Genomic DNA, 17,807 nt, shown 5'->3' on the forward strand with positions numbered 1-17,807 from the left:
AAGCGGGGTATAAAGAAACCCTGCTCTGCTCGTTCTCTCCCCGAGCCCACAAAAGCCAGGCTCTGCTCACGGAAACTCTGCACACTCCCAGAGGCGCTCTCTGCTGGCCTCCAACGCAGGCGGGCCCCGGCTCGAATTCCGCTGCCGGCCGCAGAAGAAGGAGGCCGAGAAGGGCGCCGTCTCCGTGGCCCTCGGCGGAAAAGCAGAAGCGCGCGCCGGGGCCGTCGGCGGGGGGTGGGCGGAGGGAGGCGGTTGCCGCCTCAACCGTCCCGAGCAGAAGGTGGGCGGAGCCAGCCCTGCGGGAGAGCCGGGAGGGGGCGGGCCTCTCCCGAGGCCACTAAAAGTCCTCCTGGCCGACCGGCCTGCGAGAGCCGCCCAGAGACCGCGGCGAGGCAGCATGGAGAACGGCCCGCCCGTTTTCGACAAGCCCAAGGTGAGCCAGCCAGCCAGCCAGCCAGCCAGCCAGCCGCGGACTCCCGTCCTGAGGCGCCGGGGAGGACCTGTCTGCCGTCTGCCGCGCTTGCCCTCCCGAGAGCCCCTGGCGGACGGCGACAGCGGGGCAACACTGCGCGCTCTCCTCCGGCCCCGCGCAAGCCCGACCCTTCCTGTCAGGGGAACGCCTCTACCTTTGCCCTGCCCTGCCCGCGACCCTTCCCGCTTGGCGTCTCCGCAGCCTCTCCCCTGGCCAGGAGGGAAAGGCTTCTGGTCCCTGAGACCGGGAACCCACATGTCACCCCCAGACACCCACCCAGCCCGCGCACCCACAGACACCTGTTGGTCAAAGAGCGTGGCCCGCTCGCTGCTCCCCTTTTGCTGCAACCACGAGCTCTCCATTCTCCTCGGCCAGGGCAATAGTCGGACTGCCCCTGCCCCTGCTGGGCGCCTGCGAGAGCTTCCCCCCCCCCCCTTCCCCCTGTTCCTTTCCCCCCTGCCATCATCCCCGCGCCCTTTCCTCTCGGTTCTTGCCAGCTTCCCTCGCCTCAGCATCCTTCAGGCGACTCAGACGGGTGCCCGTGTTGCTTTGGGAGGCTTGCAGACTCTTGCAACTGCTTCTTGCATTTCTGCTTTCCTGGGCTGGCTGTCCTTTCGCCTTCCCCCATCTTGGCATTTCTTCTAACCCCTTCCTTCCCAGCGGCTGCCCGTTTCCCCGTCTTCCCATGTTCTAGCATTCCTGTACAGAAAATGGCATGTGTAGACTGCGCTCGTGGTTTATAGGTTTAGTTTGTGGTGGTCTTGGGTGTGCATCACCTTGGAAGGGGCATGCCATTTGTGGTTTCTTAACATGAGTAAATCCCAGAGAAATGTCACTGCATTCTGTGCACACAGGTGTGCCTATCACAAAAAAAGTTTGGTGATATGTGAAGTGGCTCTCAGTTGTTTATTATATCCTACCCAACCTTTCTAGAATTTTTTTTCTTATGGCGTGCCTGCCAGTGTTATGCATGCAAGAACATCTTTTATGTAAGTAACCTCCTCTGGGCACTTATAATGCTGACTTTGTTAATGGAATAGTTAATTAAGATAACTGTTATATGGTTGCCCATAGTTAAACAGCACCTAGTAGCCCTGTCCTAAGAAACTGCTGTATTATTTATGTTGGTAGGTATACTCTGTTTTTCTCCCCAGCGGAGACCCAAGCAGCTTACAATATTGTTATACCTTCCTCCATTTTTTCCTCACAACAGCCTGATGAGATACTTGCCACACCAAAAAGTGTTATAAAAATCATCCTGTCAATATCTTTTTTTAAAAAAATCTAGATTCTGATCTTCTAAATCATTTGTTGAATGCAAACCAATTCCAGGCCAGACAGGTGTGTCGGAGCTAGGTTTTGAGGCCATCTGAACTTTTGGTCAGGGATATGAACTGAACGAATGCTCCACCATTCATAGGACCTTCACCCGTGTGGTTGTTTATGTGAGATGACTGCACAGTCATCTTTTGTAATAAGGGTAGGGTATGTTACAACGTCAGAACTCCCTTGTGTGTGTTTTAGCGGACCCTGCTGCACACATTCATTTCAAGTAGACCTTTGCATGTAGCAGTTGGAGCATGCTGAACATGTGGCTTTCTTTGTCTGATATATAAATGAAATCCCTTCTGCACTAGTGAAGCTGACAATTCAGAATGAGCTTGTTTAATTTCCTGCAAAACTTGAGGAAGCAGCCGGAGAAAATGAAACCAGTTCATCCCAATTCTAATGACCATACATCCTGTTGGTCTGAGTTTCTAAAAGATACAGGAAAGTTAGCTACATAATGCTGACTTGCAAGAATGAGGAATGCAGTAAGGTTAAAAGTTAGTTTTATGACTGCACAGGATCTTAAAAGTCTGCATAAATCTGTTCTCTGTGTCATATGTTGCTGAACTCCTCCACAGAGGTGGCGCTAGCAGCCTGATCAATTACATACTAGATATTAGATGTTGCTGAGAATAATTAGTATTTGATGTTGTCTGTGGCAGCATACAGTAGTTCACGAGGGTTAAGTTGTATGTAAATCAGCTGCTTATTTAAAATCAAAGAATGCTAGATCTATACAGTACCACTCACAACATTATGGTAAGCACATTGAATACCCAGTTGGTATTGAATCAATGACTCTTCAAGCTATCTTGATGCTACGATGACAAATTTTAAGAGTGGCTTTTGAAAGTAGAACAATGTTTGGCATTCTTCCATAGATCTGGTAGGTATTTATCCTCATGATATGACCATGAGTAGCAAATAGGAAAATCCTCAATTGGAAATAAACTTACGTACATGGATTATACAAGCAAGTAGGAAAATATTCATTTGGAAACAAGACTTACATGGAATTTACAATCTCCCTGTAGTTAACCAATATATATGGTCTCCTTAAGGAGAATTAGTCTAACTTAGTTCATATGTTTGTACCTGCACATATTAAGCTGGTTGTTTAGGGTGGTGGAAACGTAGGAGGACTGTGAGGTGCTACAGTAGTTGGGCACTTGGGCGTCAATGTGGTAAATGAGATTCAACACTGGCAAGGACAAACTAATGCACATTGGAGCCAAAAATCCTACCTAGAAATATACATTGATGGGGTCTGAACTAGCAGTGATGGACCAGGAGAGAGATTTTGAAGATAACTCACTACAAATATCAACTCATTGTGTGACTGCAATAAAAAAGGCAATGCTATGCTGGGAGTACTAGGAAAGGGATTGAAAACAAATCAATCAATATCAAATTGCCCCTATATGAGTCTATGGTGTAGACTCATTTGGAATATGAATGTGTACAATTGTGTACAAATGAGTTTAGGACTTTTTAGTTGGAGAAACAATTTAGGGGTAACATGATAGAGGCTTACAAAATTATACATGGGATACGGAAGGTAGAGAAATAGGTAATTTTCTCCCTTTCTTAAAATACAAGAACTCGTGGGCACTCAGTGAAATTAATGAACAGTAGGCTTTGAAGAAATAAGAGGAAGTACTTTCCCCCCAAAGAGGTTCAGTATAAAAACCATGATCAAACGTAATTTTAAGGCTATTCTATTTTGAACCCCTGCCAGAAGAAAAGTTTATTTTATACCCCACTTTTCACTTTCCAAAGGAGCCTCAAATTGTCTTTCCTTCCTCTTCCCACAACTGACATCCTGTGAGGTAGATGGGGCTGTGAGAGCTCTGAGATCTGTGACTAGCCCAAAGTCAATCAGCTGGCTGCAGGTGGAGGAATATGGAATCAAACCTGGTTTCCCAGATTAGAATCCACCCACACTCTTAACCACTACACTAAGATGGCTCTTAAAAGCCTGCAATTTCTTAGAAATGTCTCTAATAGAGATGTTCCAAAATTTGATAATTCATTTAGTTTTTTAGAAAAGCAACAAAGGGCCAATAAAAATATTGAAAGAAAGATGGGCCTTTTTGTGCTGGTGTAATGTATGGGACATCCAAAGGTTATTTAAGGTAAAGGTAAAGGTATCCCCTGTGCAAGCACCGAGTCATGTCTGGCCCTTGGGGTGACGCCCTCTAGCGTTTTCATGGCAGACTCAATACGGGGTGGTTTGCCAGTGCCTTCCCCAGTCATTACCGTTTACCCCCCAGCAAGCTGGGTACTCATTTTACCAACCTCGGAAGGATGGAAGGCTGAGTCAACCTTTGGAAGGTTAACCTTAAATAACCTTAAAGGTTATTTAGTTGCATATAATACCATGAGAATGTGAACGTACAAAAATGTTTGTGTGGAGAAAAGGATTTCATTTTTTCTCTGTTGTAAAAGAACATTGTAAGAATTTATCTAGAGTTCAAAGGATGCTATGAATCAATTTTGATTAAAGAGATTGAGAATAAATGCACTCTTCTAAATTGCTTTCCTACTTGGACAGGAAAAGATATATGCAATTAGACAAATGCACAGGCCCTACATTATCAAGTTCTCTTGTGCCTTGCTTGATTATTGTTAGTCCAGTTGACATCACAAACTGAGAAGGAAGCATCTGTTTTCTCCTGATATTGCCTAAGTTGACTGAGTGACATCAGCTAGACATTTTAATTTACAGTCAGTATTCACAGCAGGACTTTCATGCTCAGAGCTTCCCATTCCCTGCTATTTTTGTGTGTAGCATGCAAGTTATTAGTCTATGGTTCAGCACTAGTTTATAAACAAGATCTGTTTTCCAGTATCAACAATAGTATCATAATAATGCATTTATGTTTTTGGACTAGTACTAAGGTTGTGTAATTGTTCATTAGAGCCATAGAGAACTAGTGTGGTATAGGGAAGGGGATGGCAGGTGCAAGGAGACTAAAAGTAAAAATGCAAGGAAGCCTGTCATATGGAAACCCTGTTACTGGTGTGCTATAGCAGCAAGGGGCAGGTGGTTGGGTTGGGGGAACCACAAAAGTCTTATCTCTATCTAAAAATAACCCTTGTCATGCCAGCAGAACTGGTAGGCTGATAGAAGTTTTTCTCACTCATGAAAAACCCATGCAGATGACCTCTCTGTTAATGTGCTTTTCCACATCTGCATTACAAAGACTTTAATATCTAATTGTTTTTCTATTCCTTTAACTCTTTGCAGGTAGAACTTCATGTTCATCTGGATGGAGCCATTAAACCTGAAACTATTTTACAAACTGGCAAGTGAGTGGGGCTCGGTTGCTTATGTTTCTCCATTAAAAAAAATGTAAAATGGCCTCTGACAGTAATAGTTTGAGAATAAGCAAATGAAATGTCAAGCTTTGGTCTTGCCTTTTTGTGGTTTAGATTGTGTTGCTTTAAAAAATGTTATTTAAGTCTCCCTGGATAGTCCAATCTCATCAGTTCTTGGGAACTAAGAAAGGTCAGCTCCAAAGTCATGAGGCAGGCAGTGGCAAATTACCTCTGAACACCTCTTTCCTTGAAAAATCTACAGGGTTTCCATCAATCAGTTGTGACTTGACAACATTTTCCACCATCACCAATGATTACAGAACTAGCAAGTGAAACTAAGCCGCAAAGTTACATTGGTGACGGGTTTTCCATCTTCTCTCTCATCCTTGTCTCAGACTCTGTCCTTAGCTGAACAATCAGAAGGTGCTCAGGGCAGGGGCCATGGCTCAGTGGTAGAACATCTGTTCTATACACAGAAGATCCCAGGTTCAATCTCTGACATCTCCAGTGAGGATCAGATAGTAGGTGGTATGAAAGACCTCAGCATATGAGCATGTTGCATTATTGCTAGTTTGAATAGAAAACTCTAACTTTTACCATTTCCGCATGGAGAACTAGGATCAGGCCAATGCTGGTCTAGTTGCAAGGCTAATCCCCATTTTCCGATGACATCAATGCTGGCCCAGGCCCAAACCTGGCCCAATTTAGGCCCTCCATTGTCCTGTGGTAAGGGAACGCAGATATTTCCACATTGCCTTTTTTGCGCGATACTAATCAGAATAAATCAAAATAAGTCTTCAGTAGATATGTAGAGAAAAAGCAACCACCTCTGCTTCTAACCCTTTGCTGGTGTTGCTGTAAGTCAGCTGCAACTTTTGACAGCATTGTATAGTCACATCACAGATGTATGTTGTTGTTTAACTTACAGGAAAAGAAAAATTAATCTTGTTGCTGATACTGTGGAAGGCCTCCTACAACGTGTTAGCTATGACAAACCACTTTCTCTCACAAAATTCTTAGAAAAGTTTTCCTTCTACATGCCAGCAATTGCGTAAGTAAAGTAACTTTCCTCTTCACCACTGTCAGAACCTCCTCAGTGTCTTTATCTCTACTGTGGATTGATATTACCAGCATAGGAACCTGTGATCTGGACCTAGCTTTGTTTCACCCTGATTTTGGTAAACAGTGACATGCTTTCCTCTCTAAGCTTTCCTCTCTAAGCTTTGAACAAAAAAGTGCAGGCTTTGATGTGGAAATAAGATTAATGGCTGCCCAGTCTGTGTGACTTGCTGGTGCACGGTGACCCTTTGCCTGTGGTGAAGTGAGCAAAGCAGTTTCTAAGGACTATCCTTTCCAAAGGATGGGGGGGGGAGGCAGTTCTAGCTGTGACAAAAAATAGGGTTTGCATTGTTGTAAAATTTATATTTTGTAATTTAATTTTTTGGAATTTATGTAAGATTCCATATGTAAGCATTTTAGAGAAGTATATATTTTTTACTTGTTGTAACCCACCATGAGCCGTCAGGGACACGTGGACTAAGAAGTAGAAAAGAAAAAGTTAAAAAATAGTTGTAAGACTAACATGCTGACTTCCAGACTGGTGCAGATCTTGTAACTAACATCAGCGCCTCCTGTTCTGTAGCTAATAAAGTCTTGCTGGAGAAATCATTTCCATGCCATAGAATTCTGATTCTTGGAATTAATTTGCAGAATGGTCAGTTTTAAATTATACAACGGATTGTTTGCAGTGTTGGGAGACCAAGACTAAGAAGGGTGGCTCAGCCAGTGACTTCTATGGCATCTGGGTCAGTTCTGTACTCTGCTCCAATGTGATATAATACCCTGCAGTTCAGCAAAGTCTGAAACCTACCTCCACCCCTTCCTCCTCCTCAGGTGGCACTTCTTCCACAGTAAAAAACATTTAAGCTTAAAGGCACCTTGCTGAGGAAAGGGGTGCTATCCTTTCCAATATGACTAAAATCATATTGGTACATTAAAGCGTGCTTGCCAAGAATTACTAATCATTAAGTAAAGATTTGAGTGAGGCATAGGTTGTTTATATTCCTAATGGCTCAACGAAAAATAGGGCTTGGTACACTGAAAATGGGGCTTGTTTTCCTCCTGTTGCTCAAGCTTACCTTTTTTTCTTCAGGTCCCTCCCGAGCCGGCTGGGTCCGGGAGTGGCAGTCAACAACTATGAATATAAATAAATAAAATAAATAAATAACCCAATCAGCTTATTGAATTCTGATTCAGGAATCTGCTCCCTCCCTTGTACCCTGCTTGAGATAGGCCGTCTGCTTAATTTTAACATTTTATTTATTGCCACTCCTGGGCCTTACCGGCTTGTGGCAGTTTACAATGAAATGATAAAACTACATAAAACAGATGCAAATATATAATCCCATACAACTGACAATAAAAACTAGTCTAATCCTCCCCTCCCTTTCTTGTGCACCCAACCACAGTCTCCCACAGCCCCTAACCACCATCTCGGTACATAACTCCTGCCCAGATGACCAGCATATAGGGCCTCCAAGGGAGGGACCTGATTTTCCTAGTCTGGCCTCAACCAAATACCTGGCGGAAGAGCTCTGTCTTACAGGCCTTGCGGAACTGTGATAGTTCTGTCAGGGTCTTCAGCTCTTCCAGGAGTTCATTCCACCAGGTCGGGGCCAGGACCAAAAAGGCCCTGGCCCTGTTCAAGGCCAGTCACGCCTCCTGGGGACCATGGACCGCCAATAGATTCAAACCCCCAGAGCTTACACGTTTGTCTTTTGATGTTCTTTATGGCTGACCTTTCCTACAGGCTGGAAGACATAGGAAGAAGCACTTTCCAGCAAAGACTAATAGCTCTGCAATCTTCCCTTTGAACAAAATATGATTTAGAGTTCTGGCATACAGCTCAATGTATATTCTGTGTTGCATTAGGGATCTAGCACAACATGCTGCATCCTTCGGTTTTATTTTCAGGAAGAAGTACCAGGTTTAATGTTGTATTCCTGAAATCTAGTCATTTATAGAATCGAGAAGGAAGAATGATCACTTGAGCCACTGTGCAGATGGATAGGGCATTGTGATAAAATGTATTAAGAGATCTGTTAGGTCAAACCAAAGACCCATCTCCTTCAGCATCCTGTTTATCATGGTACCTAACCTGATACTGCCATGAAGCTCAGAAGAAGGACATGCAGTCAATAGCTTTCCTCCTTGTTACCCCTCAGCACCTGGTGTTCAGAGGTATACTTCCACTGATTATAGAGGTTCTGTTTAATTCAAACAAAGCAATGCATGTAGGGGTTTGTCATTGACAAACCAGTCTTTCCCAGTGCATTTTGCACCAAAATAATAGTTTACAATGAATCATAGGGAAACCCTGGCAATTACAGGCAGTGCAGGCCCCATATTTATTCACAATGCAGTGTTTATGCTACATTTTCCAAGGAGCTTTGCTTGGCAAAATCAAGGGAGCTGTGTGAAATTCTGAAAAGAGACAAATAGTACGATACTAAGCAGAGTTATACTTTTCTAAGATCAATGGGGCCTAAATGAGTAGAACTTTACTTGGGGGAAAGTGAAGTTCAGTACTAAACTAGCTTCAAATCTGTCTGGTTAATTAAATAAAATTGTCTTTCCTCATAGAATTTAAAAAGTATAAAAATTCTACTCTGTAGCTAATCATCCTCGTTTTCCTCATTAATTGCATGACTGAATTTCAAATAGGAAACATGGATTGCATGACTGAATTTCAAATAGGAAACGTGTTCCCTACATTGTTTATGGCAAGCATAATTTAGCAATTGCATATGGGTTTGGAACTGGATTAGATCATATTTCACTTTAAAAAATGGGATTATTATAAAACTCCTGAAGCTTTTTTGCTTGTTTTTTTATTTTTTGGTGGGGAGGATGGAAATGGAATATCAGCGGACCAAATGTTGTTTAGTTGTGTCAATTTCAGATTTGTGGGTACACAAAGTATTTGAGCTGCATGTAGTTGAAGCTTAGATATAGTCTGCTGTGGAGCCATCTTGGGCATTGTGGAAAGGTGTAATACAAATATTTTCCATACATTTCACATTCATAGCACAGTGCATATGTTTACAGATGCTTGGTGATTGTTTGACTATAGTGATTGTAAAAATAAATTCAAACTTTATATGTGCAGGGGAGACCGTGATGCTGTGAAAAGAATAGCTTATGAATTTGTGGAAATGAAAGCAAAGGAGGGAGTCATCTATGTTGAAGTAAGGTACAGTCCTCACCTTCTTGCCAATTGCAAAGTGCACCCTATCCCTTGGGGCCAGGAAGAGTAAGTACCTCTTTAAATATTTTCAGTATGCATTCCAAAAAAATATCTTCCTGGGGAGGACAGTTATCAGTTAACTATTATTGGCTGTTAGTGTGCAGTTTGATTATTAAAGGGCACATCTTCATGTCTAGTATAACCTTACCTCATTTAGCATTCATAAGAGGAGTCTTTCTAAAATGAGCACTGATTATTGGTGTGCAGGACCAGCTTTCTCCTGCCTGAACAGGGAAGACATATTTCCTTCTTTAAAGGACAGTTGCCATATTTTTCTCATTCTTCTAGTTCAGTATTAAGTCCTAACTGGCATCTCTGTCAATCTCTTTTTGTCTCTGTCTCTCTCATTGTTCCCACAAAAAGAGCATATGTTGCTCGTTGCAGTTGGTTTCAGAGGCTACCTGTGTTGGCCTGGAATTTTTGAATAGGCTCATAAATTCCCAGATGCAAAATATAATGCAAAAACACACCTGAGAATTATTGGCAAGTGACTTTTGCACTGCTTCTGCTTAATGTTAAGATGAAGGAGAATTTAGAATCATAGAATCATTAGAGTTGGATGGGGCCATACAGGCCATCTAGTCCAACCCCCTGCTCAATGCAGGATCAGCCCAAATTTATATAAAACAACGTTTTGGTGGTATTAACTTCTCAAAAATTAAATTGGATATTTCATATTGACAAATATGTATACTGGTATCCACAAAAAAACAGGTTTCAAGCATATGTTCTGTAAGTACCAAATAGTTGATAAATTTTGGAGAAATATTCTGAGTGAAATTTGTCAAAGAACAGTAAATAATTCCAAATGAACATTGTATATTTGGAAAATTCATAAAAGGATCCTTCTTGATCTTATTACTGCAGCAAGAATTTCCCACAGAATTGGGGGGGAAGCAGAAAATTTTAATATTAAATCCATCTAAAGCCATATTTTCACATATAAAACAACAGAAATTAACTAGGCAAAAATTAACCATGTCTGGATAACAGCAAGTCATCCAGCAGTCTGTATAAACTAGCAGACCTAGTCAGACTAAGCATGTCAGGCTAACCCATCATGTGTTTCAGAAAGCTGGAAAAAAAGAATTTATAGTTGTGCTAATTTCCTGTAGAATAATGTTTAATTGAATCCAAACATAGAATGTGAGATGGCAGTGGATGAAAGCATCCAGTATTACAATAATTTAGCAAGCCTTTCTGAACTTTTTTTTAATATTGAGAAATCCTTGAAACATTCTTTGGGCTTTGAGAAATCCCAGAAGTGGCACAGTCATGCAGAATAAGGTTGGGAAACATAGTTGTGTACATACCCACCCAGGTCCCTCCCTTTCCTACCCTCTCCAGGCCTATCATTGGTCATTTTGGGAGGGGTGAATTGGATCAACATGGTCATATCACCTGATAAATGTTTAACAAACTTTTAAAAATATATAAAACTTAACTCCACCAATTTGGGAAACCCTTCCAGGGCCATCAAGAAACCCCAGGGTTTCACAAAACCCTGGTTGAGAAAGCCTGATTTAGTGGTATATATATTATATTTAGAATCTTCTTACCTTTATAAATATTGTTGAAACATATCATTTATTATCTGCTTGGAAAAGGAGATGTATTAATTGTTATTGGCTTGATTTGGTGGAATCTATATATATTAAAATAAAAGAAAATATTTTAAGATCATCAAGGCCTATTGTTTTCTTTGATTGGATGCGAGGGCTTTTCTTGATGAAGATATCCATAGTCTGTGCAATCATTGATTCACGCTCCCATTTTTTGTCACAAGTGTACTTTTTTTGCTTATTCACTGCTGACTGAGGAACCTTCACGAATTCTTGTATTAGGTGAGCCACAATACTGCTAAAATTGTGTTGCTATCAGCGGGAGGGCACAGCTTAACTCTCTCATTGAAATCAGTGGAATTTCAAAGTACTTAACTTTGGCTGCTGGTCTGAAAATGTCAAATAAATAAAATAACTTTTATGATGCTCATATAATTGCTGGCACAAAAAAGTTAACTTTGAATTATTGAGGCTTGTCTTGCGCTCCTATGTTGTTAAGAAAACAATCCTAGTATAAATGGTAGACTATGAAATGCATTTATTTCTGTTTGCAGATGTACTCTTGGTACTGTGGTTCTTTAAATCACTAAACCTATGTCCCATTATGGAATAACTACCTGATTCCCCCTGTCCATGCACTAGCCCATTCTTTGCAAAGTTTCAGTAGGACCTCAGTTTTAATAGGACCTCAGCCTTGAACACTTCTTCGATGTTTAAACCAGCTGTAAAGGGGAGGGTATTTGTGGTACTTTGTTGTACTTCTTTCTAAAGAAAAAACAGAGTTAAAAATGGCTTTTTCTCCCCCCTGTCTCCCCTGGGAGTGGGGAGGGCCTGTAGCAGATTTGACTGTTGTAGCCGTTGACAGTGAACCTACAGAGGATCTTTACAGGTCCTAATTTGTTTAGAAGAAATCAACGTTGTTTGACGATGCTGTGCTACTGCAAAACAGCTTTGTAAGAAGCTGCTCTAAGGAATTAGTGAGAAAAAGGCAGGAAGGGAGTTTTGGCACTGGTGGTTTAATTTTTGCCAGGATAGCCTGAGGTTGTGCATGTTAAAAAGCTCTTGGACTAGAGTGGGGCTTGAGGATAGGGAAGAGTGCTGTCACCAACTGGAAAAAATCTATTTCCTTGTGAAGACCTAGGGGCAACCAATTCTAGTATTAGGTATTAGGCCACACTGTTAACAAGGCAAGCCATTCAATTTTGCAAGGTGATGGCCTTCTGAAGAAGTTAGTTTGCTCCCTCTTGCAGTAGCAAAAACAGAGTAGTGTCCTTCATTAAACTGTATTTTTATTTAAATAGGATAGATTGAAATGAAGCTCTTTTTCTTCTGTTATGCTGATGGTGTTTATGGAGTATTTGGAAACAAACAAATTTGCTTTAATCCTGAAAGCTAGATCATACTTTTGAGGCAGACTTTTGTCATGTGTAAATAAGTATTCGATGACATCCTCTATAAAGTGATCACAAAAACATCCTTCCTTTTCATTTTAGGACAAAAATATACATTGCATGTTACAATTATCTTGATGGAGCCTCCTTTTAGGGAGAAGTAATCCAGATATTACCTCTGGAAAGCAGGGCCATGAAAAGTGGCACTTAACAAGGTGGGATGGGATAGATTATTTGTGTTTTGACCACTTGCTTGTTTTATTGTAAGTTGGGGTTTTGTGGAGTTTTTAATGTTTTATTCCATGAACCGCCGCAGGTTCCTAGGAAATGCGGCGGTATATAAATCAAAATAATAAATAAATAAGACCTTTTCTCTCTGTTTACTGTTTTTCCCTGCCACTGTATGCAAAATCACAATCTCTGCAGCCCCAGATGTGTGTATCTTCTGCCTTCATAGTTTAATACACTGTTCTGCCTTTGGTGTTCATGGAGAGATGCTCAGTAAACACTTCTGCTACCTAAAGTCCAAAACGGACTCTGGGATTCAACCAGCTTGACTGAGTAATCTTCCACTGCTTCTTCTATCATTGTTGGGCAGTGACAATGTGCTAACTGATCTCTCTGTATTTGTTTTATGCAGGGGAGACCTCACTCCGGATGAAGTGGTTAACCTTGTTAATCAGGGATTAAAAGCTGGAGAGGAGGCTTTCAACATCAAAGCCAGGTCTATTCTATGCTGCATGCGCCACATGCCAAGTAATGTATTACTGTTCACCCTCACTCAGCTTCTCTTTATCTAAGCAGTCTAATTCCACCTTCTTCTACCTTCAGTTCTCTACTACCTTGGTAGTGGTTAAGAGTGACAGCTTCTAATCTGGCAAGCCAGATTTGATTCCCTGCTCCTCCACATGGAGTCAGCTGTGTGACCTTGGGCTAGTCACAGTGCTGTCAGAAAATTCTCACAGAGTTCGCTCAGCCCTACCTACCTCAAGGGGGAGGTGTCTATTATGGGGAGAGGAAGGGAAGGCGATTGTAAGCTGCTTTTGCAGCTCCTTCAGGTAGTGAAAAGCAGAGTATAAAAAGGAATGGAAAGGAAGAGCTGAATCTGCTGAACTCTCTCCATTAACTCCTCCCATTTTCCCCTCTCTGAAATTCTTTTTAGAGCCCTGCTGGCAGAAAATGGCTGGAGGAAGGCTGTTGCAAGCAAAGGGATTCAGATATTCAGTCAGGAGAGGACTGTGTACAATACCACAGAGTCTGCCCTCTAAAGCAGCCATTTTCTCCAGGGAAACTGATATTTGTAGTCTGGAAATGAGCTGTAATTCCAGGGGATCCCAAGATCCCACCTGGAAGCTGACATCTCTGTCTGAGAGCTATTACACTTGGATCCAGTGCAAGGATCTTACCAAGTTTCCTCTTACCTTGGCAGCCATTTTTGATGCTGGGTCTTGCTAGGTTTGCCAACCTCCTGGTGGTGCCTGGAGATGTCCCAAAGTTACAAGGACCTCTAAATCACACAGATCATTTCACCTGAGGAGAATTTCTGCTTTGCTTGGTGACAGCTGAGATGACTGCTTCCTTATTTTGCTCAGGCAAGATAGTGTACACAAAAAAATTAACTTATTTAACAATCATTTTATTTTATAATGCCATGCACCATGTAAACATGTGACTTCCAGGGATATGGCAGGGAAGTGTGGCCAGCTGGCATCACTTCCAGGGTTACTTGAAGCCTGAAGAATATTTCAGGGGTTACTTCTTAGTAAAAAAAAAAACTGGGAATGACTAGTGTCATGGTTAAAGAGTAGTGGAGTCCATATGAAGCCAACTGGTCAGTCAGAGCACTCTCAGAGCTCTATCAACCCCACCTACCTCGGAGGATGTCGGTTGTGGTTAGATGAAGGGAAGGCAACTGTAAACCACTTTGATTGATTATGCACAGCAGCAGCCACACTGGGTTGCTGCCGTGCCGTTGCAGCGGGGTGGGATGCCCTACTTTTCCTCGCGTACACACAGGGGAGGGGCTCCCCCTGGTGTATGCGGTCTGCCCTGCCATAATGGCCACGCAGGCACAATGCGGAGCTGGAAGTGCCGGGTATGCTTCGCAGCATCAGCAACAGCAGGGGAACCCCACCCCGCTATGGCAGGGGAGTGGCATTGCGGAGCTGATGGGTGAGAGACATCCCTGCAGGGACAATGTAGGTCAGGGGAAGAGGTCCTCCTATTATGCATAAGGCTGGCCTGACTTAGCTCTCACTGGTGCCAGCAGCAGCTCCGGGAACGTGGAAGAATCCGCTTTTCCTTACTGAGGGCTTGGGTCGGGCCACGGCTGGGTAGCGTTCAGGACGTTGGCGACATCACGCATAATCAGGGATTTGCCCCGAAGTCCTGTTGCTGCTAGCCCGGGTATTCCACCCTGTGCATAATTGGTCATTAAGACTCATTCAGGTATTGAAAAGCAGGGTATAAAAACAAGTCTTCTTTGATTAAGTTAATTATGGGTGATTTTTTTTTTTTTACAAGATTGTGAAAATTTTCTAAAATGCTTTTGGGATTGGATACTTGATACCTTCAGTGTTTTGGAGGAAATGAGAATCTGAAACTAAAGACCGCTAAATGTATTTTTAATCATACATGGGATTTATGTATAAATAAGCACTCCAAGGGTGTGTTAATTGTTAACTTGGTATCTTATCTTTGTTTTTTGCTTTCTGCTGAGTTGAAGTACAATGTTGGTTTCCTTTGCTAGGGTCATCAACATTCTATCTCAGTGACAGATTGCTAATAATAATTCTCTGTCTCTTGAGTTCTGTGAAATAATAGTGTAAATGAAACTTTGCCCATGCAGGAACACTTTTGCAGCCATTACATATTTCAGGGAGTCAATCTGATAATCAATATCTGTGGTTTAGAGTGGCACCTATACAACCCGATATTAAACAGCAACAGGTGTGTCTGGGACCATTAATTTCAGCTACCTTTGGCTCCTCTAGTTCTGCATAGAATGGGACTGAGTTTCAAGGAAGGTACAATAGTGCAGAATCCTTGTATAACCTGATCTTGGGTTGGATCCTAAGCAGTACGAGGTGGAGTCACTCTGAAGGAAGGCAGCTACCTTGCATCCCACCCACTCACAGCCTTCTGTGCCTTTTGAAGGTGTGCTCCTTTGGGTCAGTGGATACAAAATAAAAATGGTGCTAACCCCTAAGTTTATTCAGAACTATCATTGACCCATAAGTGTTAATGCAGTCAGCAGTGGAATAGCATGGTGAAATGTGCATATATTAAATAATTAAAGATTTCTCCTGAAAATGTCTTCCTGAGGGCATCAACTGTTCCAGACCATGCCAATGGGTCTCTAGCAACAATCACATGTTGGCATCTGCACAATAAACATCACCATAAAATGGGAGATCTCATAATAAAGGCCAAATAAGATTTAATGATTCAAAAATATAATTTGTGAATGATACGGATTTTAGGAACCGTTTCAGTAAAAATCCAAAGACCTTGGAGCACAGAACCAGAGGATTTCCCTATGTCATCATAACCCTTTTACAACTAGAGTTTCCCAGCTTGGGAAAATCATGGAGAATTTAGGATAGTGCCAGGGGAAGAAATTTAGCAGGGATATGATACCACAGAGTCTGCCCTCTAAAACTGCCAACTGCAGGTCAGTTATAATTCCAGGCCCCATTTTGAGGTTGGTGTCAAGAGAAAAGCCAACTTCAGCGCAAAATTCCACTGATTAATCCCCCTTGATTTGTTAGCAACAGGTGTCATCCATTCACACAAACACACCTCAGCTAGACAGTTAGCTGTTCAAAGATGTTTCCCAAGCCTTGATAATTGTTTCACTCATTTTAGCAAGATGCATTTGGGAAGGTGAGAGAGCTTGCTCTTATCCAGAATGTCCCTCAGACAGCCCAGTGGTTGGTTGAAGAGGGTCAGAAGGACCATGGCCCATATTTCTACAAAATATAGTCTATGTTGGTAGGCTACAGTCTTTACCTCTAGTCTAGTCCATCTGCCCACTCCTATCCGTGTTAACTTATGCTACACCAATGTGGAGTTATGCTGCTTGCTAGGAACTGAGTTTGCTAAAGTTGTAAGAAGTTAAGGCTTATGCTGCTAGTAAAAGTATATAGAGAAATGTTTATTTTTATTGTTCTTGGAACTGCCACTACAGCTATATTGCTTTTAAAATTTTTCTTTAGCTTCCTTAATGCAATTCTATTTTATTCTAAGGTGTGTTGCTTTGAGTTGTCAGACCAAACCCAGGGTAAGAGGGCTTGTTCCATGGTCTCCCGTCAGAGACAAGGGAATAAATCTCTCAGATGAAGGCGGGTCCAAATTGACAGTTGGCAACTTATTCTAACATATTTTAGTTTCAAGGAGCTAAGGAATGTCCTGTACCAGGTAACCTCCTTCTGTGATATTAAGAAATATCCTGGAATTTATTTTCAGAGTTCTTTATTGAACAAACAAGTTAGTAGGACTCTACTTGCCCAATTAAAAATAGTCCCTGGGGAAGAACAAGTTGGAACCAGCCAGGAACTGAATTATGGCTTCACTGAGAAAACATTTTGCCCTGTCAAAGTCTCATTATTGTCTCTTGCCAAGTAGTCGTGACCTATTTGCCTAATTCATCAAACTTGTGGCAGCTGCAGGTTTTTTAGCTTATGAAAAATACAGCTGCCAACTCACAGTGGCCTATATCAGTAGACTTGGTGATCACCACAGTACACAGGAGACTGAAGAAACTGAGGCAGGCTGTATCAATTCTGGTGGGACAAACAAAGAAAACGGCATATGAGGAATTATCTGAAGAACTTATACTGGAATTGGGAAGCTGCCCATGACTTATGGAGGAGAAACTGTAGGTGTGGGCCAGGTCACTGAGTTTTAAAGAATGAAACATCTCTGGACAGGTACGGACAGTTGCCCAAATGATAGGCCTGATTGTCTTCCCAACTCTTGCTCGTGAGTGTCTTTGTTGGGCTAGGAGGCAGAGTGTACAGTAGACAGATCTCTGGCTAGGTTCAGTCATCCAGTTAAGTACAGTCAATGAAAATATGCATGGACATGACTGATGCTGGACTCATGTGTCTCACTCCTGTCCAACCTCCCCCTTTCTTGCTTGTACATAAAGACAGAATGGTGGCCAAAAGCTAACTCCACATCATGGTTCAAAAATGCTGATGTGCAGCTTGAGTGGCATTAGTTTCAGGTGGGTAAGCCATATTAGTCTGCAGCAGTAGAACAGAAGTTAAGTCCAGTATCAACAGTTTTTTTCCAGGATATATGCTTTCTTGAGTCAAAGCTCACTTTGTCAGATACAAACAGAATGAAATTCCATCAGCCCTTGTATCCAGGTCAAAAGGTAGGTTGTATATTGCAGAAAAGGGCCAGTTGGAGTCATGATG

The 17,807-nt window shown here is 42.2% G+C and overlaps 1 protein-coding gene across 1 annotated transcript in view; it reads left to right on the forward strand.

Moving 5' to 3' along the window:
* The first annotated feature begins 278 nt into the window (after positions 1 to 278).
* ADA (adenosine deaminase) overlaps positions 279 to 17,807 on the forward strand; it is a 36,613-nt gene continuing 19,084 nt past the window's right edge. Inside the window, exons 1-5 of the mRNA XM_077335495.1 lie at positions 279 to 433; positions 5,052 to 5,113; positions 6,051 to 6,173; positions 9,291 to 9,434; positions 13,022 to 13,137. Coding sequence (XP_077191610.1) covers positions 398 to 433; positions 5,052 to 5,113; positions 6,051 to 6,173; positions 9,291 to 9,434; positions 13,022 to 13,137 — 481 coding nt within the window. The 5' untranslated portion in view covers positions 279 to 397. The remainder of the gene's footprint in view (positions 434 to 5,051; positions 5,114 to 6,050; positions 6,174 to 9,290; positions 9,435 to 13,021; positions 13,138 to 17,807) is intronic.

Source organism: Paroedura picta, chromosome 4, assembly GCF_049243985.1.
Source record: "Paroedura picta isolate Pp20150507F chromosome 4, Ppicta_v3.0, whole genome shotgun sequence".
NCBI classification, from domain to species: domain Eukaryota; kingdom Metazoa; phylum Chordata; class Lepidosauria; order Squamata; family Gekkonidae; genus Paroedura; species Paroedura picta.